Below are 25,789 nucleotides of genomic sequence, written 5' to 3' on the forward strand. Positions count from 1 at the left end.
AAAAGTTGTCTAAAAAAAAACCAACCCCAAACCGGCCAAGAGCTTCTAATTAAGATTTGAAACAGATGATTATGATGAGATACTGAATATCCCACCAGATTACTTTCGTCAAATAACTAGGCAGCTTAACCATACTTCCCAGTCTATAATTAATGACATTTGCATTCAGGATGCAGAGATTGTGGCACTGTACTTACAAACAGAGAGAGTAAAACACATGCTGGCACATACTACAAACTAATGTGAAAGTTGTGACGTGTTATTTACCAAAAAGCTTGAAGTATTTCTCCAGACTGGATGCCACCCCCTCTTCTGCTTGGTTAGAGCAGAAACATGCAGCAGCTGGCAAGATGCTGTTCTTTCTGGCTGGAGTAATTTTGTTCTCATCTTAGAATAAAGCACTCAGGAAAATCCCAAGTTTAAAAGCTGATGATAAATGTTATTTTCAAGGTAAGAAGGCTCTGAAGGTCAATTTCATGAGAAAGCAATAAAAGTGAAATATAAACCAGTAATTGTGAATGCCATTCCTTTTGTTGCAGCTATCATATAAAATTCCCTGAGACTCAGTCACTATGACTATTTCAAGTAAAAAAAAAAATAAATAAAAAAACATATAAGACACAAGAAAATATGTGAAAAAAATCCTTCATTGGGTGCACTGGAACAGAGGAATCAAATCTCTAAATCTTCTGTGCCTTACTAAGCATAGCATTTGCTCCTTTAGACTCTGTAACATGCAGTGCCTGCAAGCCTGGCCCATACTATAAAAGCCAGTCAGTCAACAGTATCAAACCTTTTTTTTTTCCTATTGTTTTTCTATATTCCTCTTTCTATTCAGTGAGAAAAACCTCTTTTTGTTGGTGCAGCAGTCCTGCATGAAAGGAGCCATGGTGGGAAGAACTGTCTTCTCCCGTGTCTGCTTTCATCCCCTTTTCTCTGTATAGAGAACTAGCCCCAAACCAATGTCTAGTATCCAGTTTGTCCAACACTAAACTAGCAGAAAAATGTTCATAAAAGTATGAAGTACTCCCATCTTGGAAAAAGAGATAATGCCAAAAGCAGCACCTATATCGAAATATAGCTGTGACCTCATAAGGTGATTGCTCCTAGGCAACATACCTAAAGGGTTCAGAAACTTTTAAAACCAGCCTTGAGTGCTAAATATAGAATAGCTTAAAATTAAATGGCATTTCAAAACCAGTCTATGACAGTCAAACCCAGTCAAAATTCTCCATGGATCATTGGAAATATTTTATATTTATGGAAGATAAGAACATATACTTCGGCTGTCTGGGCTCTACTTTATTGTAGCAAATAGAGCGTGCAGACACTCAGATTTCATTAGATCCCTTGTCCATGCACACTTACTAGCAACATCTTCAGTTTCATTGGATGCCTTTTACATTCAAACTCTAATACTAATAGACTACTACAGAAGTTCTGCAGTGAAATGTGTGTATGTGTAATATACCTCTTGTATCAGTTTGCTGATAGTGTTGAGAAAGAAGATGTTAGTTCAGTGCAATTAAAATAGTTATTAAACAGCAACAACTGGAGAAAAGTATTCATGCACAGACATGAAGTCATGTCCCAGTGTATTCAACTTGTTTATCAAAATGCCTGTAGGGCCTAATTTCAAGAGAAATGCAACCATGCCAAAAGAAATCTATCTGAATCCAACATATTTTGAAAATCTGTGTCTAATTTTGGAGATGTTGCTGATATTCACTAGGCTTTGCTAGTTTAAGTTAGACATTATAATAATATTTTCTGCTCTTCTCCACCCACCACATTAGGGTTAAAGTACCATTACATCCAAAAGTTAATGTAGTTTCTGTTTGGCAAAACTGCGGACATGTTATCCAACATCAGTCAATCAGATTTGTATCCTCAAGGAGTGAAATGAGCAAAATGCTTTAGGAAGAATAGCAGCTTGTTGCATTGGCAAAGGAATGGGTGTGTTAGACAGGTTCTCTGCATTCAGACAGCTGTTTGGGTGAATTCCTTGTGCTCTCCCATGGGACAGTAGGACTGTTCCCCCACCGAGGAACTCCATTTCCTTGTCCCCCTTATATGTAGCCACAAAGCTCCTAGTAGCCTGGATTATCCTCTCTTGTGGCATTACCTCCTCCATCTATGCTGGACAACTTTGCTGGCTGTACCTGTGCAATTAGAAGATTTGAAATCAGTCTCTGATTGTATTATCCTTTCATTTGCACAGAAAACCATACATTAGTCCAAATTCTACTCACATCATTGCAAACTCTGTTAATCCTTTCTCTGTGTGTGTGTTTTGAAGTTCAAGTATATAACTAGAGATGAAACCTACTGGATTTCCTACAGATTTCTTGTCTGAAAATTGCTGAATAGTTTATTATTAGGTCCAAGGATGGTATCAGTTTTCTTAATCTATAGGACAGTATATATATAGGACTAGATCGAATGAGATAAACGTGTTTCCTGTTCAGTGAAAGCCTCCTTGCAAATCTTAACCAAATCCAGCACAGACAGTTCATAGCTTAAAAAAAAAAAAAGATTTGCAGACATCCTATTGTTATGACGTTTGCCACTCTCAGTAGGTTTTGGTCAGACAGGATTGTTGTATCTGGTGCAATCGGGTTTAGGAACTGTAAGTCATCTCATGATATTGACTCCAGCTGAGATTTTTCAATCAGATTGCACAGTGAAAGGAGTGCAGATTTATGGTTTTAATATCAGGAAATCATTCAGATAATTTTGAGACTGCATTCTTTGAATCACTTTCGTTTTAAGTCATCAGTGGTTAAGTCAGATTTATCCTCTGGTGCAGTTATTTAGATAAAGCAAGGTTAAAATTTTCTTTTGAAAAGGGTTTGAATTTCAGTGTTTGGCTAAATACATTCCCTTAATGCAGAATAAAACCAGTTTTAGCAAATAATATGTTTTGACATGAATAGCCTTGTGTTTTTTTTAAACAAGGAGAAAATGGAAGAGATAGAGACAGTTTCCAGTACTGGCTAATGAAAGGCCAGGTTTTTGGCCGATGTCAGTTGGTACAGCTTTGTTGACAGTCATGGCGTTACAGTGATTTACTTCAGTTAGAGATGCAAGTCTATGGATTGCTGTTTCTGGGTTTGTTAAACTGTCAATTTGTCATGTCTGTTTGTTCACAAGTCCAAATCCTTTGCAGTACTATTCTGGGCACATGCAGAAGGGTGTGAAATGTCAAGCTGAGTGTTTTTCCACTTGATATTTTTCCAAATTTCTTTTGTGTCTCTGCAAAAATCTAAACATTAGCATCTCTTTTTCAAGGACCTCTCTATCTGCGACTTCAATGAGCTGGTCAACTAATTATAGACTCATCAAAGAACAATTAACACAATCCTAAGGTTTTTGTCCTTGGTGCCTGCAGAGCCTGGGTAACCAGTTCTGGGTAACCATGCAGCAGATGGTACAAAAAGACACAAGCTTTGGGTTTGATTTTTTTTTTCAGGGGTGAAAAAAAGGCTGGTGAATGAGACACGTTTAAAGACGGTCTCTTGGAACACTGTCTGTATCAGATGTGGTTGGTGTGGGACAAAATGTTGCCTAGAGTGAAGATGCTTGTAAATCAAAATATGAAAAGGAATCAAGTCTTTGCAAGAGTTCTGGAGTCAAAACCTTGTCTCCTGTGGCACATATTCTTGCTTTTGGCCTCATCCCTGACTTCAGCTAATATTAAAATTCTTACTCAGCTCAGAGATGCTGGCAGTGATGCACCAGAGAGCAGTTCATTATCTCTGCCACTGACACAGCTGTGGCTGAGGAGCCTTTGCCAGGTTTGATGCTTGGCTGTCTTGTGGTCAGGTCCAGTCAGTTCAGGCTTCTACTTATCTCTGAAGTCAAGGGAATCAGTCAGGTGAAGTAACAGGGGCTCGATCCTGTCAAACCTTATCATTGTGATTTCTTATTGTCTCTGTGTGTTCTTATGGCAGAGATTTTTCTGATGCTTCCCAAAGGAGGTGACATTATATTCCATGAACTTTGGACATGTTGGCATTTTAAGAAACAGATGGCCCGTCTATGGATTTACATGAAATTCAAACTTTTGATCAGAAGGGCAAAGGTCAAATGCTTCTAGAATATTCCTATTGTACTTCAGTTGTGCCCTTAATTTCCAAATAGTTGGGTAAAGAAGGGGACTTATTAGTATTACAGGGAAAAAATAACCATGCCATTCTGCAGCTGTTCTGCAGAAATTCTTACAACTAGTCCTGTTGTTAGCCTATAATAGATAAAATAATTGTGAAGAAAAATGAAGTTAGTAAATAAGGATGCATGGTGCTCAAAGTCCCAATAAAATGAAAAATGTGGGATCCTGCATCAAAAGGGAACAATTCTCATTTCTTCTTCCAAATTGTCTTCTCTTTCTGTCAACTTTACTTTTGCATCAAAAAATACTGCAGAATCCTTTTTTTAATGCTGTCATTTGCATAGGTTACTTGAATGGAGAAGAATTTTCTTAGTGTCTTCAAGCTAGGCACATGCCACTCGCTAGGAGATTTAGAGACATCTCACAGTGCTCCTCTGAACCCTGATATTACACAGAGTTGGATGAGCCACAGAGATTCTGAGGCTTAGATACTAAAATGTGTTCAGGTCACTGATTGCAGCTGCATCACTAAATGTTGGATGCTAAATATCTGTTAACCACCCAAACCACAGAACTACCCTTTTTTAATTCCACTTGAATTTCCTGTTGTTTTTTCTTGAATTTTAAGCTGTTTTAGAGCTTACGGGAAGAATTTTCAAAACCATCTAAATGACTTTGGGGCATAGTCCTGCTAACTGAAAAGCAATTAGGAGTTTTTGAATACATTAGTCACAATCTTGTGCTTTTAGGCTAATTTTGCTTCAAAGTTGATTATACAGTAGCTTTTAGAGAAGCTAAAGAACTAAATAGGGGAAATGTGAAACTGGGAAACCTTTTTCCTTTTAGGAAAAAACCAAGAAAGCATTAACTTCACATGGATATATAAAGCCTAAATTTCTTGACTAAGGAGTTATAGTTCACATCCTAAATTTAGATTAATAGCTTGAGGAAAAATTTAGCAAGTCAGTGAAAGGTCCATGCATGTTTGCTTAATATCACTGGGATTTGCCAGAAAAGCTGGAATTACTTTTCTGATGAACTATTTTCCCTACCAATTTCCCCACCCCCAACAGGCTGATGAGTTCTGAAAATACTCTTCTGCAAGCCAGGGAAGAGGAAGGAGTCAAGTATGAACGGACCTTCGTGGCATCGGAGTTCATTGACTGGCTGATCCAGGAAGGAGAGGCCACGACGCGGACTGAAGCAGAGCAGCTTGGCCGCAGACTTTTGGAGCATGGGATTATACAGCATGGTGAGAAGTTTTTGGCAGGTAGCAAAAGCTACACTTTTTGTAGCACTTTTTTCAGGTCTGATCATGTTGAGGGGCTCTTCATGGTCATAATATGGCAAAGTTCTAAATCATTTCAGACAGGAGTCTAGGTAACTATTTAATAAGAGTGGTTTTTTCAAAAACTTGATCTGTTCTGAAAATTCTGCCTGTAATGCAGAAAAAGCTAGAATTTGGGGTGTTATAATAACAGCATAAGGATGTGGATAGAAAACAACACTCCTACACTTGTGGTAATTAACTTGTAGAACTTGTTATCAGTGATAGGTATAATTGAGGTTAATAGCTTTGTAAGGATCAAGTAGGGATTAGAACCATAAATAAGCTAAGTTCTCTAGGTAGAATAAAAATGACAGGTTCTTCGTGTCTTTGTACTCGAAAGGAGCAGAGCAGAGTCTGATGACAGAAAAGCAGCTTTCCCCCTTGATCATGTTGCAGAGTTGTTCTACAATGTTTCGTCAAGAAAGAGCATATAACTTTAGGCCAAAGTGGTGTTGTATTTGTCCTGCTGGTATAACTTCTTTGAAGCAGGAATCAAGTATTTCTTCATGGTCCAGCACAATGTGCCTGACAGATTCACCTTCACCAATTTTTGCCCTCTGTTAAGGGCAGAGGAAGTGGAGTTTTCTCTCTGTGCTGCCCTGAGGATGAAAAAATGAACACCACTGGCACTAAAATCCATTTTACATGTCATCATCTACTCCCAGTGCAAGTTGCCCTTCTGTGACCAGGCTTTTTCCACCACAAATGTGTTGCAGTGCATCTGGGAGTGATGAAGGGATGCCAGGAGATGACAGAACTAGCTGGCAGAAGCTGTTAGCTACGTTGCTTAATACACAACACGAAAGTATGCAGATCCTGGTGATCCGAATGTTGTCACATCAACGCTAATTCTGACAGAGAGCAAACAATTAATGATATTAACAGGTTGTTAATATACAAGGTGCTAGATGGACAAGGTTGCTTTTTGCTTTGTGAGAAAACCAAGTTTTAAGACTAGTTTAATAGACAATAATAGGGGTGTAAGTGACCTGCACAGTTCCTTGTGACTGTAATCATGCTCACATTATCTTTAGCCTCCAATTACTAGGAGCTACTTCTGAATGTTTACAGTAATCAGCTTCCAGTTCTATAATTACCCCTGTGCTTCCTATGATTTATAGGGTGCCAACTGCTTGGAGCTTGATGGACAGGGAAGGTATGCCACTCCTCCTCTTTATAGCAGCAATGATTTCATTCCTATTTTTACCCGAGCATTTTGTGTGTATTATATACAAGGGAAACTTTCTTTAAAAAAAAAAAAAAGTAAAAAAAAAAAAAGTAAAAAAAGGCAGAAGTGAGATTTATGCTGCAATTGATGTTTTTGCAGAGGAAATAAAGTCAGGACTTGACATTCGGTACAAAGCTGGATTTACATTGCAGCTGAAATCTTTGAAGAACTAAGAAAACTTTGCAGGGCTAAGAAAGTCAGGATGCAGCTCTCACTACAGATCAGCCATTGTTTCATTGACGAAGGCAAATGCTCAGCAGTGTGCCTTGGCAAGGAAATAATTTTGCTGCCATCAAACTGGGTTTCTGGTTGGATTCCTGAGCGATGCTGGCCCTGCTCACCTTTGTGGATTGCCAGTTTTGGAGATCTATCCCCTGCCCATCCTCTTCTAGCAGTCAAGAGCACATGCAAAACACCCTGTTAGAAAGAGATTTGAAGTTACCTCAGATGGGGCACTGGGAATTGGTGGATTGCTGAGGAAGTGGCCTTCTCACTGCAAGGTACCATCATCTCCCTCACTCAGCTTTTATCAGGGGAAATGTAACTCAGTGGGGAATTCACACTGACTGATGGAGAAGCTGGAAGTGAAATCAAACTGAATGATATCCTTGAGATTTACCTTTACAAGTGGGCACCCTAAACAGATTTCCCTGAAACAATTTGCCTAGATAGTGTTAGGAATACTGATGAGAGTACTAGCACAATTAACACGGAGATGCTTTGGGGTTCACTTTAGCAACTGGATATGATCTGTGGATTTTAGAGGTTCATGTAATGTTGGCTTCCTCTAAGAAGGAAGCTTGAAATGAGAACTCCCAGTAAAGAATTTGAGATACAAACTGTAAAATGGCAGGAGTGGTATTCTCTTTTATAACCCCATCTTATGGAATTCTAGGTCCAATTAAAAAAAAAAAGAGTATTTTTCTATCTCTTAGTACAGTAAATTCATTTCACCACACTATGATCCCTTTGTATTGTATCTCATCGTCAATACCAAAATGTTCCTTGACACTAATTGGCATCCTTGTTGGCAGAACCAGCAGAAAGACTCTTGACTGAACAGGAAAGGAGAATAAAACGTTTTCCTGCCCTAAAGGCAATCTTTGCTAGCAGCATTGTTTGATAACCACAGTATGAAAAAAAATAAATAAAGCTTGCTCTGCTATTCTGGTGAAGTATTTATTACCTTACCTAATGCAACAGAAATAATAGAAATAAATTGCATCAAGTTGACAATCTCAGTAGCAGTTTTCCAACCACAACTGAATTGTGCAATTTATTTTTGCTGATACTGACTTTCAGTTACTCATAGAAGCTCTATTCTGCAGCTGAGGTACTGTATTCAAAATGGAGCTTCCTGACACACTTATCTTCACTTTCATTGGTCAGACACAAACCATGTTTCACACAGGAAACAAATACTGATGCTAAATTTAAAAAGGAAAACAGTGGTTTAAGAGGAATTGTGTAAATGATGTAAAAACATCAAATGTTTCAGTTTAAAAATAATCTCCATGATCTCTTTGGACGTATAAAACTATGCATATTTCCCCTGCAATATAGAAAATGATGAAACATGCTTAAGTGCTGAATTGCTTCCTTCCAAAATCCCACTGGTACATACAGATCATAACCCACAAACCAGCATTTTCACAAATAGGAGCCAGATGTCCTTTCCTCTGGACTGGTCCTCCCAGGTAATATGGAATAAAAATAAATGTAGCTAGCAGGATATTATGCACTGTACATTTCTTAAAGGCTTCTGTTGGCAGTGTAATTACCAGTAATTATTCTGCATTTGTGAACACTGATGGTCTTCCCCAGAATATAGGAATGAACACAGGAATAAAGAATTATAAACACAGTGATGCACATCTAATCAGGGCAGAGACAAAAGGTGAAAAGAACATGTTTCTCAGCTATTAAAAAGACCATTTTTATTATGGTGAGGTATGTAAAGCTTTGTAATATTAACAGATAAAACTTTCCTCCAGGAGAATGGATCTTTCCTGATTCTTCATATGTAAATGGTGAGACAGATTAGCTACTGCAGTCAAAATTCACATGCAGCAAGAGAAGAAAGAGGCTCTCTGCTGTCTCCAGTATAAATCTGACCAAAGCAAGGACAGGCTGAGGGCAGGCAGAGGACAGAGATAGTCACAGCCCTTGCTCAGCCTGGAGAACAGATATTAAGTTGTCCAAGAAGGAAAGAGGGTATCCACAAAGCTCCTCCTGGGTTCACTTTTTGTTTGCTTATGGCACTTGCTGCAACATTTACCCTGCACCTCAGCAGAAGAGCACCACTGCTACGATAGGCTAAGTCCTCCCGCAAGGACTCATTGGGTACAGAAGCTTGAGGGAGAAACATCTGCATGCCTTGCAAAAAGGCTTAAGGTTTGAAATCTCAAGTGATGGATACTTTCCATTTTAAAATCTGGTTAATACTGTTAAGAGGAACCTATGCTTTCTTAGGATAACACCTGAAAGGTGAATATTTGCATTTCCTCCATGGCAGCAACCAAGCCATAGCACATTTAGAAATGCTTTTCAGTAGGCTGTGGAGTGTAAACATGATGCCATTTCCCTGCATCTCAGGCAGTACATCGTGTGCCGCAGCCCCAGTCAAACCTGCAAGGAATGCAGCTCTGAGCAGCAGCGCTCACCTTCCCATCCCAGATCATATTAACTTTCTTTTACTGTTGCTGTTTCCAAAGATGCTGCCTACCTTCGAGTGCATGTGCTTAGTGCTATTCCTCTCTGACATCCCTCCTGCACATTCCCCAGGCAGTGACCACAGCACAGTCTGGCACACAGCAGTTTGCATGGCTGTCCATTCTGCTCCAGGAGGGCAGGATGCAGATTCCCATTTTCAGACCTGCAGAGGAACATATGTATGATGGGGTCTGGAAAAGCCATGGACTTTGCTTTCCTGAATAGGCAAGGAGTGGAAAAATCTCTTTTGACAATGACTGGAAGGTATCTTCCTTGAAGCATTTTATCAGTGGTAGGATTTTATAATGGTAGTAAATGTGGTAAGATGTCCTAGGCATGATATAAGGGTCTTTTGCTTTGGATTTGCTTTTCTTCTTTAAAAAGTTTTATTAATTGCACCTGGCCAGATGTGGTGTGTTGGAAGCAGGCACATGCTGTGAAGCAGGTGCTGGCCACCTCTCAAGAGTTAATCTTTTGTCAGCAAAACTCCACTGTGCAAATTACTTTCAGAGAAGAGAACAAACATTTTGTAGTGACTTAGTGAGAACAGTAAATATTGACATACGCTCTCTCCCTGTCTCTGAGGAAAAGTCTTATAACATGTATTTAATTTTCCCTGTTCCTTGCAAGAACCATGTGCCTTCATACAGCAGAATTTCCTTTAACAAGATGATCAGCACATTTAGCTTTGAGCATCAAGATCCATGGCGCAGTTGAAAGTTTGTTGTAATTGTGGAAGTAGATTAAATATCTAGCAAAGTATTATTTCTTTTGCTTTTGTTGAAAACCTTTCCCTCTCTTATCTAAGATGTCCATAAATTGTGAAGTATGTGTTGTTACATTTACCTTACATGTCCAGTTGCTTATGATTATCTGACATTTGTAAGTGACATTTGTAACTTACTTGGCAAGTGAAAACTTGCCGTATATGTGAAATATATGCTTCTGCTTAACCAACTGCAGGTAGCAATTTATAAGTGCCATTGAACCATCCCATAAATCCTTGGCTGAATTGCTCATAGGTTTTCTCCTCCAAAATTAACACATAGATTTTTTTGTATTATTTTTTCTAGTTGATCCAGCACCTGGATCCCATCAGCTGTTGGATCTATCCAAGCTTTCATTGTGTATACTCCATGCTAAAATTATAAAGCATCACGTTTTTACAGATGGTGCCTTGATTTATCTTGGAGGAACACAAGCCTTCAGTTAGTCTTTGAAGTCCTGCAACACAGCTCTGTTTTTTATTCTAAACACAGTTCCTCCTGTGCCTATGCCTTGCAGAGGCGCTCGGTCGTTTGTGTGGCAGTTCTTCCCTAGCAGTTCCTCCCCCACAGTAATTCAGTTGTGTATGCTAAATCTGGAGACCACTTTGCATATTTTTCATGATTTTGGCCTGGTAGGAAAGTGAGAGAAGAAGAACTTTGTGTGTAATTGTACAATCTTCAAGCTTCCTATTGTATCGGCTTCTCGTGCTGCTCTTCTTGCAATTGTCTTTATCTAAAGCAGGAGTGGGCTTGTTCTTTGAGAGAGCCACACACTCTATGCGTTCTGTAAATCACATACAAAGTCTCCTTTCCGTATTAACTACTGAATTCTGTTTTTCTGACAAAGAATGGGTTTCAGTTTTTAACAGCTGCAACAAAAAAACAGATACCCAGATGGGCCTTTTCATCTTCTGCTTCCCTTGCCGCAGACTGTACTTTCCATACTTTATTTGGAAGCAAAGAAAAGCAGTTGGCTATGTTCTGTAAACTTGCTAAATTAAACACGATAAATCCTCATATACAAATGGAAAAGACTGCTGAAATGTGTGTGATTCCACACTGGCTTTTCATGCTAGAGCAAGTGTGTGTATTTGAAAATAGACTGCAAGTAGATGACAAACTTACTGGAAAGACAAAATGTAGATAGAAACATTTATGTGCGTGCCTACTTTAAGGCAGCTGAAATAAAATGTGAATGCCCTGAGCAGAACATATCACTTCACTAAGAGCAGGACACTCTCAGTCACCAAGGCACTTTTGACAGTTGTCTATCGTAATTCTAATGCTTTAAAGAGCATTAGAGTTTAACATGCTGCTTGAGTACATTCACAGGTGGGCTTATCTACCATCTTCATGGCATATATACGTGCATAAAAGATGGAAATGTGTGTGTTTTTATGGTGCAGGGAATCCAAGATGCAAAGCCCTGTGCTGGCTGAACATCTGTAGCCTCTCTTCCTTGATTTGAGGGATCTCCAAGCAGGTGGAATTCATCAATGTGTAAAAGGAAACTAATCTGAATAGGTGCCATTATTAAAATGCATTTGCAGTGCCAGATTAGGTTTAGAAAAACAGGAAGGCTTTCAGAGGCATGGGAAAAGCATTGTCCAGTTCAGAATAATGCTTCGGTTATTCTCCTCCAGCTGCACGTGCATTGGTGAAAGGCAGGACTGGAAAGGTCAGGGCAGGAGTGGCAGAGGTAGGCAGCATTGAGCTGGGGTGAGGAGCAGCCCCAAGGCCAGCAGCTTGGTGGGTCTCAGCAGCTGGTCAGTGTTCTCCAACCTCATGGGCTCACCCTTGCTCTGTGAAAGCCAAAGTGGACACACACTGCCACTGCTTCTCTGGGCAGGGAATGACTCCGCACTGGGAAAAGGCCTGAGGCACAGAGGGGCCTGGCTCAGTAAGCTGTGTGCTATCCATGGAGAGAGGAATTCTTAAGGAACCATTATTTTACAGCATTTATTTGTTTCCTTCCCTTCTAAGCACTGGTTTTGCTTAGGAGAGAGAAGCGAGAAAGCAAAATGACATGAGGCTTCAGCCAGACCCTTCGCTTATCATGCTTTGGGTGCTGGTAGGAGCAGCCGGGGCTGTGCCCTTCTTCAGATAAACTGTCACTCCCTGCAGCCCACCAGAGTGTCTCATCATCCTGCATTTGGTTTTGGTACAACATCAACTCTTTTGAGGCAGTGTCCTGCCATTCCTGAGGTCAAAACCAGTATGGTCATCTGAGACTTGCTGTGTGAAGGCACAGACTGTTGCAGGCAGGAATTATGAAGGTCCAGAATGATCTGCAACTTCGAAGTGGGTTTAATGTCATTTTAATAGAGGGAACTACCTCAGTAAAAAGATAAAGGGTTCTTGTGAATAGACTGGGGCCACTGCCTCGTGCCGCTAAAGGGTTGGAAATGTGCTGTGTGCTGCTGGAAAGTGTTCAGTCTGCTTTTGTCTTGAAGTTGGGAAAGGCATAACATATCCACACTGAAAACTCCATAGGCTCTGCTGGTGCTTTTATAACCTCTTCCTTTTAACCCCAGCACAAGCACATGCTCACACAAACAAACAGGCGCACACTTCAGCACGTCCTCTGCTCTCTTGAGGAGAGTTGCTCATATGGCTCCTTGGGGAACTTTGATTTCTTTCCCACCGCTCCCTCAACATGGGGCATCTGTCCCCCAGCTCCAGCCATGGGCTTGCTTGGTGACAGCGCTGTGTGGGGATGTGCAGAGCAGCTGGAGTGCATAGCTGGATGTGGCCTACTGGGAACTGCAGCTTTCAGCTGGTAGAAAGCATTAATCACTGCAGTGGAGATGCACATAGATTATCAGCGCTAAAAATCACAGGGAATTGAAGTGGTGGGAGGAATTCTGGGGAAAAGCCAGTTATTAAAAGTGGCCTGATTTTAAAGGCATGACTCACGCCATTTATTAAAATAGGCTTTTGTACTTTCTAAAGCCTCCTCAGTTCTATTAAACCAATGTAAACCTAATATTTCTATCTCTGCTATGCATCAGACTCCTTACAAAAGAAGGAAAGACAAGGCGGTTTGAGGCCCATGCAGAGCCCAGAGTTTTGTGTCAGAATCTGGAGCAGAAAGATTTGCATGGACATTGGAGTTTATATTTTATGTGCCTGGACAGAAACTGTGAAGCAGCCAGGCGTAAGAAGCACCAAAGCTGCTACATTGGGTGCTCCCAATCAGAGAAATGTCAAAATAAATACTCTGATTTTTCTCTTTTTAACAATAATGTAAATGGGGATTGACAAGCTAAAATCCTCAACAATGAAGTTTGTAAACTCCAGATGAGACTGTAAACAAATAGTTGAACTCTATTAATTAAACGGTCATTACCCCTAAAGATGTGTTTTTTGGTATAACTTGAAGGCAGTACATCTAGGAAATGAGGATACAGGCTTCATCTATTGATGTGAAGCAATGCTGTCCAGAAAGTACTGGTCACAAGTTGTTCCCATTTTGTGCTTTTTGTGCAGTATAGTTGTAGTAGCTTGTTACTGTGAGCCTGAGGTGTACAAAAAGGACAACAGCAGGTAAGAGAAGGACAGTGAGGTTGTAACTGAGCATGGAGTTCTGATAACTGGATTTTAGGAAGGATAAAGAAATACTGAAGAGGATTCAAGGAGTTAAATCATCATTTAAGGGGTGTTATTTATTCAGATTATCAGAGATGTTTGAGAGTTGGCTTCATCACTTCACAGACTTCTTTACAAAGATTTTTTACCAGATCTTATGCAACTTTGTGATGAGAGTGTGACAAAGTCCAGGGTTTAGCAGCTGAAGTTAAACAAATTCAGCCTTGAGTTAAATCTTCATTGCCTGTCAGGGAAAGTGGCTGAAGCCTTAAACAGCTCAGAAGGGAAAGAGTGAAGTGGTCATTATAGGCTGCTTTAAAGTACAAGTAAAAATATATGTATGTAAGGTTCAAAGATAGTTTTAAAATTCTGCTTCTGGGAGAAATGTTGTGGCCTGTGTATGTGGGAGATCAAACCGGTGCATTGTGCCTATACCCCCAAAGTGTGGCACCGCTAACTGAATGCATGCTGGTGCCTTTCCCTCAGGACCATAAATGCTCTTGTGCACTTTTATGATTTTGGAAGTTGTCAGTCACCACCATATTTTTACTTTACTGTCTTTAGTACATTTATTTCTGTTTCACAACATCGTAACGTGGACATGTTGCCACATGAACACTGGTGAATGGAATTGGAATGAGAAACTCATGAAGTCACCCCACCTTGCTCTTTGTATCACCCTCGTCATGTACAAATACAGGTCCTGATACTTGCCAGCTGTGGCCTGACTTTTTAAGACAAATGAGTGCCAGTTTGCTTTTCTATGCTCCATTATGGGGGGCAGTGAACTAACTCAGGAGTGAAGTCAGTCCCTATCTGGCAGCAGCAGCTTCCACGAGAGGGACAGATAACTGGAACAAAAGCCCTGTCAGCTGCCACAAGTTTATCTGCTGCTGCCTGGGTCAACACTTCACATTAGCTTGAGGTAGCAACCTCTAAATTACCTTTAAAGAAATCTCTCCTGGGCAAGTCTGTGCAGTCCTCTCAGCATTCCGCAATCAGCTTGGGAAAGTTCTTCACTCCCACTTTTCCCTGCTGATTGCAGCAAAACACGGACTCTTAAAGCAGTTGATCTGAGCACCTATGCATGCACTACTACCTCTCACCCAGCATCATATATATAGGCAGCAAAACCAACCTTCTGTGCGTGCTCTGAGTCCGTCATTCACATAGCTGCGATGTATAAAGGATGAGGGCAAGTGTAGCTTCTGGTTAACACTGAAAGACAGATGCTGCACTGCAGCTGCTTCAGAGGCAGCATGCACCGGTGTCTGCCTCACCATTCTCAACATCTACCTTCTGATCCATGGTCTGGAAATCCCTTTTTTTACACTGTTCCACATCACAGAATCATGGAAGGGACCTTAAAGACCATCCAGTTCCATTCCACCTGCTATGGGCAGGGACACTTCCAGATGTACCATCCTTAGGCAGTCACAGAATGGACATTTCATCCCAAACTATGAATATGTGCCATGGGGCACACCAGTAATTTTGGTGAGATATTTTATTTGATGATGTATGCACCAGGAGGCAGTCTGAGCTAACTGCCTCTGTTTAGGTTTTTTTTAGGTTCTTAAATATGCAAAAGGTTACATGGTGCTACAAATATGTAATCTGCTCAAACCCAGGATGCAGGCTGTTATTCTAACACTGACATGAAACATGAACTATCTATAGAAATGAAGAATTAAACAATGAAAATCAGTGAGAACTCCAGATTCTGTACTAATGCTACTTGTTATAGGCAGTCTGGCTACAAACTTTTCGTTTTGTAAATAATACACAAATATTCTACAACATGCAGTCATTGGTCTTACCTTTTCCACTTGTATTCATTTATCATATAAAAATTCACCCTTCTGTGGACTAAAATAGCTACAGCGGGGATGAATTACTCCAGTGTAAGACCTAAGCTTTGCTCTTGTAAGTATATAAATACTACAGTATTTCAGTCAAAACAAGCATTGTTATTCTAAAATACGCTCAGTATCTTGGCATTAAAAAGTTTATTTTATCTGGCTTCATGGTCAGTAGCTATTCCAGTATTTCACAGAGCTTTACAATGTCTGCAACATGAGTGTGTGTTGATCTCTGATTGCCATCATTTCTGAGGACTGTCAGAGCACTTTGGTTAATGACACAAACAGAACAGAATAGTTTTAATGAAAGACATTAGTGCCATAATGTTTAACTTGAATCAGAAACTATTTCTTGTATTGCAAACTGTTGGCAACAGTAATTCTACTTCCAAGGGAATATTTGTGGGGCCCTCTTTCCTTGAAGATTATGAATGCCAGTAGCATGCTGAATAAGTAGAATTTGTCTTTTTAAGTTTCAGGGAACATTTTAGGATGTCATAAAAAAAAAAAAAAGGATTTTTTTTTTAATTTACATCAGATTATTCTAATAATGTAGGACATAGCTAGATAGTGCTGCTTTTACTTACTGTGTCAGTGATCTCAGAATGAGGCTGGTAGCTGTGAACACCTACATACTAACTGCCTCTGACAGCAAATCCTTCTGTGGATGTAGGCAAGTCTCCAAATCTCTCCTCTATTTCCGTTCTTCAAAAATAGTGATTATTAGTAAGTGCTGTTTAATAGTATTGCATACTATATTTGTCCAAAATGAGGAGCACAGCAGCAGCGTGTGCCTGCAATAATTAATATGTCAGAACACAGTAAAAATTGCTTGCAATGCTATATTTGTCTTAGCAAATCCATTTTTGCTCAAGGAGGATGCATGTGCCTGTTTTGAGGTAACAACAGATTCAGCACCAAAAGGAAGCAGAGAAAAGCCAAGCAGCTCTGGCTCTTCCAAAGTTCTTCAATAGAACTGGGCGATGTAGGTAACAGGAGTCTATTGTGTAGATAGTACATGAAACATCACAGTTTGGCTGACTGGTGTGACCTTTCCTCTTTATTCATAAAAAAGGTATAGAGGGCCATTCTGTACTAGGACTGGTGTCTTTATTGTCTGCATGACTTCACATCCCTGGCATGGATATCATGGAGAAGGTGACTGGACTTTCTCTTCTTTGAGGTTATTCTTTCAGCTCACAAGCATCAAATTACATCCTGGTGGCTTATGCCTAAATACAACCTTTTTTACAAGTCTGTCACATCTGTGCTGTACTTCTGTGGGGCTCATGGAGAGCCGTCTGAAGTGTTAAGAAGGGATGAGAGCAAGAAAGAGTGTGTTGGGGATGAAGATGAAAGGAAAGCACGCAGACAGGGTTCCAGGCTTTAGACCTGGTGTAGCACCCTGAGCTCTGCTGCTTTTGGACCCCGTGTATTGGGCAGAACAAAGAGCAAGGCAAAGGTTCAGTGTCTGCTGTAGGAGGCTGAGGCCAAATGACTGAGTCATGTACTCAGAGACTTTACTGACCTCTGAGTGCAAATCTGTCTTGTTTGCACTTTACACATAAATATGTATAACCCACCAGTTCTTATGATTCAGTATTGAAAGAAATAAGATTTATAAATTAGGTAAACCCAGCATCTAGATCCTTCACGGAAAAGGTCAACTGTAGGAAATAATTTTTGTGGAACATAATCACAGGAACTAGGTGACGATGGATAAAATGCAGCCAGAACATGTACTGCAGCTATTTAAGATGCTGTACTAACGACGGGAGTACTGCAGAGGCCTTTCTTGTGTTCAAGCCCTGAAGGAGTCAGAGCACTTCTGGGACCTGGCACAATTCTGTCCAACTGCTTCATTTTTCATCACTATTGAGATGCAGCATCAGTGGAAGCAAACACACGGGTGTTATGGTGATGCTGCAGCCTGTGGGTAGGCTCTGCACTCTGACACCAGCAACCTGGGATTTGCTCTCAGTGTCAAAACAGCTTGTAATTAAGACTCCTTTTCATTATGTAAGAAATGATTTTTGGCTGGATGCCTGTTCCCAAACCTTGTGTATCCGTGTGAAGGGGGGAAGTGGCCTGCAGGAAGTGTCTGGGACACAGTGTCTGTGGTCAACAAGACAGAGGAAACACACAGGTCTTGATTCCTTGCTGCCCTGTAGCTCTGAACAGGGTGGTCAGTCAGAGCTCTCAGGGACTGCCCTAGACTGATCAGTTTACAAACAGCTTGATCAGCTACATCTGGTCTGCAGGGACCAGCAGCAGCAAATGTCATACAGGAGAGGCATCTGTGGAGATGGACCATGGTGCAACCTGTCATGGAAAGATAAAGAACTTCCATTTCCACTTGAAAATAAAAAGTGCTTGTCATTAATCAAGGTAGTGTGAAAGTTTTCTCTCAGGAATGGCCACTATGGTTCCTACTTTGTTATCAACGCTATGAAAGCTTGCATATTGAAGATACCTGCGTGAAGCTGACCACCTTCCCCCTTCTGAGTCTGCAGAGGGGAAGAGGAGAGCTCTGAGTGTTGCTTCCTTACAGTGAGGCATGCAGTGCACACAATGTAGATAGGTATGCTCTGATTTCAGTTCTATCAGCTATAGACTTTCTTCTACCTGTTTCTTTTCCTAGTGTCCAACAAGCACCATTTTATGGACAGCAACTTGCTTTACCAGTGCAGAATGAATTTCCGCCGCCGCCGGCGATTAATGGAGCTCCTCACTGAGAAATCTCGCTTGATGCCAGAAAGCCACGACAGCCCGTTTTGCCTGCGCAAGCAGAACCATGACAACAGAAAACACACCAGTTTTCTCTCAGGTGACTCATCAACTATACTGCTGTCTGTAGGGTGACTCCATGGGATATTAAAAAGTCCGTTTTGGACACGGGGTTTCAGTTTTTAGTTCCCTAGGGTAGTTTTGTATGTGGATCAACAGCATTTCAAATGCTGGTCAAAATATGGTGTCCACAAACAAGCAGAACTGGTTAAAATCCCCCAAGCCCAAAGTAATACGTCACACGTTTTATGTGGAATTTTCAAGAAGAATGAAAGTGAGGGGAATGGGTCCTGCAGCATTTACTACTTAGTAAAAACTAAGAGAATAAATGCAAAGTAGAAAGAAAGATGGAAAAACTTACTTACTTGTATTGAAATGCCTTCTAGAAGACAATGCAATGGGAATAGTTCAGCCATCATGTTAGCTGCACTATGCTCATGCAGTGACTTTTCCAGCTGTGTAGAACACACTAACCCCATCCCAGTGTTGTTAGTGAAAGCGTGGCTTGTTGCTGTTGTTTTAAAGAAACCAGGGAAATGGGTTTAATAACTGATATGGGTTCCCTTTCTCTCTGCATTTTCTCTTTGCTTGTAGTGAGCCCCACCAAGGAGATAAAGATCGTGTCAGCAGTACGGAGAAGCAGCATGAGTAGCTGTGGCAGCAGCGGGTACTTCAGCAGTAGCCCAACGCTCAGCAGCAGTCCCCCAGTGCTCTGCAACCCCAAATCTGGTGAGCACCAGCATTGCTTACAGTGCACAGGAGCAGCATGCCTAGAATCATGCCTAAGTTTATCTTTTTGAAGGATGCATTAACAATTCACAGTTCCACAGGTTTTGTAGACCAGAGGGCACTATTATCTGCTAGCCTCAAGTCTGCTGAACACAAGCCAGACGTCTGCCTACAATAATCTCTGCATCAAGCCCATAATTGTGGCTTGAGCTGCAGTTTATCTCTTAGGAGGACATGCAGTCAGAGGCCCAGATTTGCTTCTTCATTGCCAAGCTCTGGACTGATTCAAATCCCCTCCTAGAGACATTCCTTCACTGCAAGTCAGAGGAGAGTTTAACTATCCAGTGGCCGCTTGAGTTGCTATGAAGTAACACAACTCAGAAAACAGCAGACTAAAGAAAGAGGCAGCATTGTTTCAGCTTGTCAGAGACCATTTCAACATCTTCATTTGTTTAGGTCTTACACCAGGCTGTTTAGGAAGGTAAAAGCAGTGCTGAAGCTTATTTTCCTTTTGAAAGGATTTCCTATCCCATGCCGGAAGGTTAAACACACCCATTCTTACACAGTTCACTTAAACTTGTTTCATATTGTACATCTGGGAAGGGGAAAACAGACCAGGACAGATATTGTTCCAGCCTCTGTTTCCCTCAGAAACAACCCTGAATTTCAAAGCAGAGTGCCTGCTGCCCTTTGTGCTCCTTATTATTATTTCATATTTACCAGGTCTCTGCTGATGGCGTGGGCAGTGTTCTGCAATGCGGGGAGGCTTCATTGGATATGTGCAAGTTCTGCTTTCAAAGGGATGCTGGCATTTGAAGTGATAACTAGTGAGTGCCTCAAGCACTGTATGAATCTTGTTGAAAATGTTTACAATTGCTCTGGAGATGCATGAGCTAAAGTGCACTCCATAGTTAGTTAGACAGTTACAGCAGTATTTTCTGTCTCTCTCCTTTTAGCACATTTCCTTCCCTCTCCTTAATCTCTGCAGGGAATTCAGTATGAGGTTCTAAGTTAAATTAATTTGAAGGACTCAGTAGGGTTGCATGCACAGCAACCATAACCCCCCACATCAGACCTGCTGTCCATCTTAGGGGAGCACTCTCAATACTGTTGAGCATTCAGCACCACCTTTTAATGTGTTGACCCCTAGGTGCAATGGATTTGCCCCTATATGAAGAGTGCCACAGTATCATGTTTTGGCAGACTATCTCCCAGGTATACTTCCTGGAAAAGACTGTTGCATGGGGAGCTCTTTGACCTCGGTTCATCATTAATTACATCCTGGAAACTTTTCTGGGACAGATAAAACAACATTCATGTGCTGTCCATAAATGTGTTTGTTATCTGAAGTATGCTGACTATTCTGTTCATTTATGGTTCTGATTATGTATGAAGTGTCAACCCATGGGTGGTGAGAACAAGTTTATTTTAATGCAGCTGATTACACAACACTGGAAGAAAAAGGAGAGGCTGATGTTGCCCTTGCATAAATTCTTTATTTTTCTTTAATAAATTCTCCTGTAGGACTAGTTTTCAAACACCAAATAGCTTTAGCAGACTCATTTTTGAAAGAAGACAGCAGTGGACTTATAAACAGACTTCTTTTCAAGAGTTTCACAATTACTGGCAGAGTAGGGTAATTTCTCCCATAGCACAAGCACGGATCCCCACGTCATCTTGCTTGGTTAACATAAGGCTGTCAGATGTAAATATTAAGGAGGAATTCTTAATCCTCTGCTGGACTATAAAGTGATTTTTTTCACAGCTAGTTTCCTGCTCTCCATGCCCAGAGCACATTGCTGAACTGAGTGCTAACAAACACAAGGCAGAGGTGTATTTATTGTCAGATGAGTTCTCTTGCAGGCAAACACTTAAAACCACCCAGGTCATGACTTGACCAGTCATGTAGAAAAACAATCATCAAAAGAAAAATCCTTCTGGATGTGCAATGAAGGGAGGCATGCAAGGGAGTCCTGCCTGGATAATTTAACTGATTCTGACTTGTGGAATAAGCATAATCATTCAGGGTTTCCACATTGATCAGGCACGCTCTGCAGAGCATAACACTGGCTAAATGGCAATTTGTCAAAGTCCATGGGAAAGTAAAAGAAATATGTATTGGTTTGTATGCTAGAATTCTGCCTGCTCCCGTGAATGTCATTAGGAAACTCAGGAATGTCTTCAAATACCATCTGTGGGAAATTTTATGTTCCACCTGTGACTGAAGAGGCAGATACAATCAGAGTTATTTATGAAGAAAACCAATTTTAAAAACTAATTTTAAAGGTGAAGTGGGCACATGGGGTGAGCAACATATATCTTTACATAGTCCTCTGTCTTATGAAGCATTTATAGACAGATAAAAAATGGCACACAGGTTGGTATTGATTTGGTTTGACAGAACTTTAAATTTACTTGTTCAGAGGAAAATTACCTCATTACACAGCAAGGCAATGTGGAATCACCTGCAGAAACTCACTGGTATTTCCTTTCATGTAAAATCCCAGCTGGAGTGAGATGTCTGTGCCTACAGCTGCAGAACTCTCTTGGGATAATTCCTGACCTAACCAGAATTTTTTTGTTACTTAATTCCGTGATGCAAGCCTGACTCAGGTGAAATAGCAAAGATCACCCAACATGCACAGAGCAGGCTGGGAAGAAAAGCTTCTCCATATCAGGAAGGTCAGTCCCTTTTTTCAACACTGGACTCAGGAACAGCCACTTCTGATAGTTGTGATAGTGTTTTGCAGCTCTTGATTGCAGACAACAAAGTCTGTTGGCTAAATGCCCTGATATTCCAAAGATATCATCATTTGTACGCAGAGTTATTCTGCAGCCTTTTCCTTGGCTCTTTTACTACTTTCAAGCAAATCTGCAAGAACTGAAAGAGTGTACGGGAAGTGGGACCAAAAGGACGTTCTATCCCAAAATTACTTCTGATTTATTAGGAGTATTTCCAGAGGAGTGCTTATACTGAATATTCATTTATCTGCCTCCACAGTCTTAAAGAGACCCGTGACTGCTGATGAGCTCTTGATGCCTGGAGCCCCATATGTCAGAAAAACCTTTACGGTATGTCTCCAGTATTTTTCATTTTCTGCATGTTGTATGCACAAGGTAATGCAAAAAGACATTTTCTGTTGGGTTAATTAGAGCTTATTTGCATTTGCTGAGGTTTGTACTTTAAAATCCCAAACGCTGTTATCAGTACTTCCACACATTTGGGGTCTGATTCTGCAGTTGTTTATCCTGTCTTTATGCCAATCTAGTATTGCTGACTTAAATGGAGTGTAAAATTACATAAAGCCAATGAGATTTGTATTATACAAACTCATCTAGGCTTTGTGCTCCTGGTAAAACTTGCTCTGCAGGAGTGGAGGGGTAGATTACCTACCCAAATTGGAGTCTTCTACTTAGGTATTTGTAGACTGTGATGTGACAGAAATTTTGATTCGCATTCATTTTAAGAGAAAACCTTTCAGTAAAGATGTTTTGAACGCAGTCATTGGAAGCATTGCTTTTTACAGCCTCCTGGTTAAATGAATAAAAACAGAAAGGAAGTTAATTACAAGCAAGAGGAATCATTTGGACAGAGCCTTTCCCATGAGTGATACCGCAGGCCATACACAATGACCTGTACTGTGCGTTGGAAGATGCTGAAATTATGTCTTGAACCATTTAGATGTTACCCCCTTGAATTTCATGGAGCTGCTTGAAGGTGATCATGTCGTTGTTTTCTCTTTCCAGATTGTGGGCGACGCAGTGGGCTGGGGCTTTGTGGTGCGGGGCAGCAAGCCCTGCCACATCCAGGCTGTGGACCCCAGTGGGCCAGCAGCTGCGGCTGGCATGAAGGTGGGTGTTCAAAGCAAGGTGATTCACCCGGAGAGTGTTTGTGCTGGTCAGTGAAGGCCTTGGGCTGCCTGTATTTGGGGAAGGAGAGGTGCGTTTGTTCCCAGGGTTAAATACCTTTGTCTGAGTTTCATGCATTTGTGCACTGTGAGTTATGCTGCCTGTCACACCCCTCCTGTTTCTTTTCTTCTGTCCCTGAGATTCTTCAAGTCTCTTTTTCATAAGAAACTCATTTATCCTTTCCAAGTTGCTTTCCTGATCTGTTCCCTTCTTTAGGTGTTGGTTTCTTTTCCAGTTTGCTGGCTGTTTTTAGTGGTGGTGTTGAGGAGTGGGAGTTGTGTTTTGGGTTTGGGTTATTTTTTTTCACCTTTTTCCAGCTCTGCACAACTTTAGTTTCCCTCTTTACACTGCAGTTTAGGTGATTACTGAAATGCTTCTGGGCTTTGCCTGTATAGAAAGAGGCAAAGTCAGACATATCTATTGAAAGTGAAGCTAGCATAGCCCATTGTTCGCTGTAGTTAAGTTTCAAGACATTTTGAAGAGTGTATGATATTTTATTTCATAAAGAGTTAAAATAATTTCATACACAATTTAAGAAAAATAAATACAAATTCCATGTGAAGGCTCTGGTTAATGCAGAGCCCGTTGACTTACCTGTGGGTTTTGGTAACAACCTACATATATCTATGAATTAATCCCTGTCTTCCACAGTGAGAAAAATAAAAGCAAAGCATTATCCCAAGTACCTAAAAAGCAAGAAAGGGAGATTAGCTGCTACACTACTCCAGTGTCCAGGCTGGGCTCGACGCAAAAGTTGATTTATTGGTATATGGCATGTTTTACTGTACTGTGACAACACAAATGAAGGTTTCAGGAGTATTCCACATGCAGCCGAGTTAGCTATGAATCTTGCACCTTCCTTCTAACTCGTCTGCCTTCCCACCACACTCATCCCAGCTGCCTCTTGCTCATATATTCACACCCAGCAAGCTAGAAGCAACGTGTACTTCCATGGCTCCAGGGATGCACATCTTGCCCATCGTGCAATGCCAGACCTGCCATGGCACCCTCCTTAGCAGATGTACTACAGGGGCTTCTCTTCTCCTGCTGCTGGCTTTTTTAGAATCACATTTGCTAGAACCTACTGTCTTTGAAACATTTACTTTTTTTAGAGTACAGGCAGGCAAAACCCTTGGGAAGAGGGAATGGCAGCTGCAGAGCCTGTTGGAGCATGCAGCACCTTGACATGTCCTGCTGGCAAACAGCTTAATTCCTGAGGGACCTGGAATTCGTGACATGTTTTATATGATATCTAAATAAAACATGCAGTTACAACTCTTATATGAAGAGTATAATTTTCAAATAATAATCATACCTAAAATTTCATAGAATCATGGTTTGAGTTGGAAAGGAGCTTGAGATCGTTCAGTTCCAACTTCCCTGCCATGGGCAGGGGCACCTCACACTGAACCATGTCACCCAAGGCTCTGTCCAACCTGGCCTTGAGCACTGCAAGGTAAACTTAAAAGACTTATTTATTCACGTATGTTCTAGATCCTGAAGTGGGAGTTTTGTGCTTTACAGCATCTTTTACTCGCTGAATATAGGAGCAAGCAATAAAGTAGATCAATCCTGAAACCTAACTTGTACAAGTAACACTGTGGTGTCATGTGTTTAATCTTAGAGATTTCACTTCTGCTCTTAGCAGCTTAGATCTGAAAATAGTGGGGCTTTGGTTCGGTTTTACTTTTGGTTTCAAGCTGGCTGCCCTGTGACTACACACTCGGATGTTCCAGTTAAGCTGTTCTTTCATATTTCACTTATAAAACTGGTTTTATGTAGCAAATTATGTCCTCATGTCTTCATTTGTGCTCTCCATGCATTCATGTACTCCGATAGGGTTACAAAGCTTCACCTGAACTATTCAAAACAGAAGAATGTAAAATAGACTGCTGTCCTGTGGGGAGCAAACAGTATTTTAGGCAGTAAAACTGGGATACATTGCCTTGAATTTGCAGAGGTGCTATCTTTATATAAAACTGCTTTTTAGGTCAGAATTACACATGGCCATATATTAGATGAGTCCCTGTTTAGACACCAGAATCAGTGCCCCATTTTTAGAAACACTTAATACCTTTAGCTCCTGGTGAAGGAATGCCAGTTGTCTTTGAAAATAGGTGGTTTTGTTGAGGTGTTCCCATGGCAATGGGGATGTAAATTATAGTGCAGGATTTGAAATCTTTAAAACTCTATGTCACTTAATCCATCTGTTTACAGAACTGTTCAATCTGGCGAGTTTAACGGAATTGTATGACAAGCTTTAGATGACGGCTCCTGGAAAATAAACCTTCCCGTGTGGAAGCTGCAGGAGGGGCACTTTGAAAATAGACTATTGGGCACAGTAAATTCTGGTGGGCTGGTGCAAGAGGCTTTTGTCTGCCAGTGTTGCTCTGAGCGCTACACCAAAGAAGTGCTAACAAGCTAAGTTGGCTATGATGAAAAGAGCAAGAATTTGAGGGAGAGCCAAGACTTGGCATTGCAGTTTGTAGGAAAGTTCTTGGCAGTAGCAGCGGGGTTTTTCGTCCTTAAGGAGATGAGTCCAGTGTAATCATTTTTGGAGGTGTCTCTATTTGTAAAGCTTGTGATTTTGCATTTATCTCTCTTGGAGCACTGTATTGCTGTCGTTGTGTTATGCTGGACAAATTGTTGAGAGAGGACTGCTGCCTACTGTCTCATTGTAGGACCTCGGTTTGTGCATTTAAAACTTTAATGTGTAGTATTTAAAGCAGTAAACGTTATAGGCTAAACTTACCTGAAAGACTTTGT

The 25,789-nt window shown here is 40.9% G+C and overlaps 1 protein-coding gene across 2 annotated transcripts in view; it reads left to right on the forward strand.

The window, feature by feature from the left end:
- The window catches only part of DEPTOR (DEP domain containing MTOR interacting protein), a 70,858-nt gene that overhangs the window by 27,150 nt on the left and 17,919 nt on the right, over positions 1-25,789 (forward strand). For both annotated transcript variants that reach the window (XM_061373458.1, XM_061373459.1), the window contains 5 exons: positions 5,185-5,363; positions 18,240-18,425; positions 18,980-19,114; positions 22,116-22,186; positions 22,862-22,966. In XM_061373458.1, the coding sequence (XP_061229442.1) occupies positions 5,185-5,363; positions 18,240-18,425; positions 18,980-19,114; positions 22,116-22,186; positions 22,862-22,966 (676 nt within the window). The remainder of the gene's footprint in view (positions 1-5,184; positions 5,364-18,239; positions 18,426-18,979; positions 19,115-22,115; positions 22,187-22,861; positions 22,967-25,789) is intronic.

Source organism: Neopsephotus bourkii, unplaced genomic scaffold (assembly GCF_033783945.1).
Source record: "Neopsephotus bourkii isolate Nb327-2 ecotype Australia unplaced genomic scaffold, CSIRO-AGI_Nbou_v1 NB_1630, whole genome shotgun sequence".
Classification (NCBI taxonomy): Eukaryota; Metazoa; Chordata; class Aves; order Psittaciformes; family Psittacidae; genus Neopsephotus; species Neopsephotus bourkii.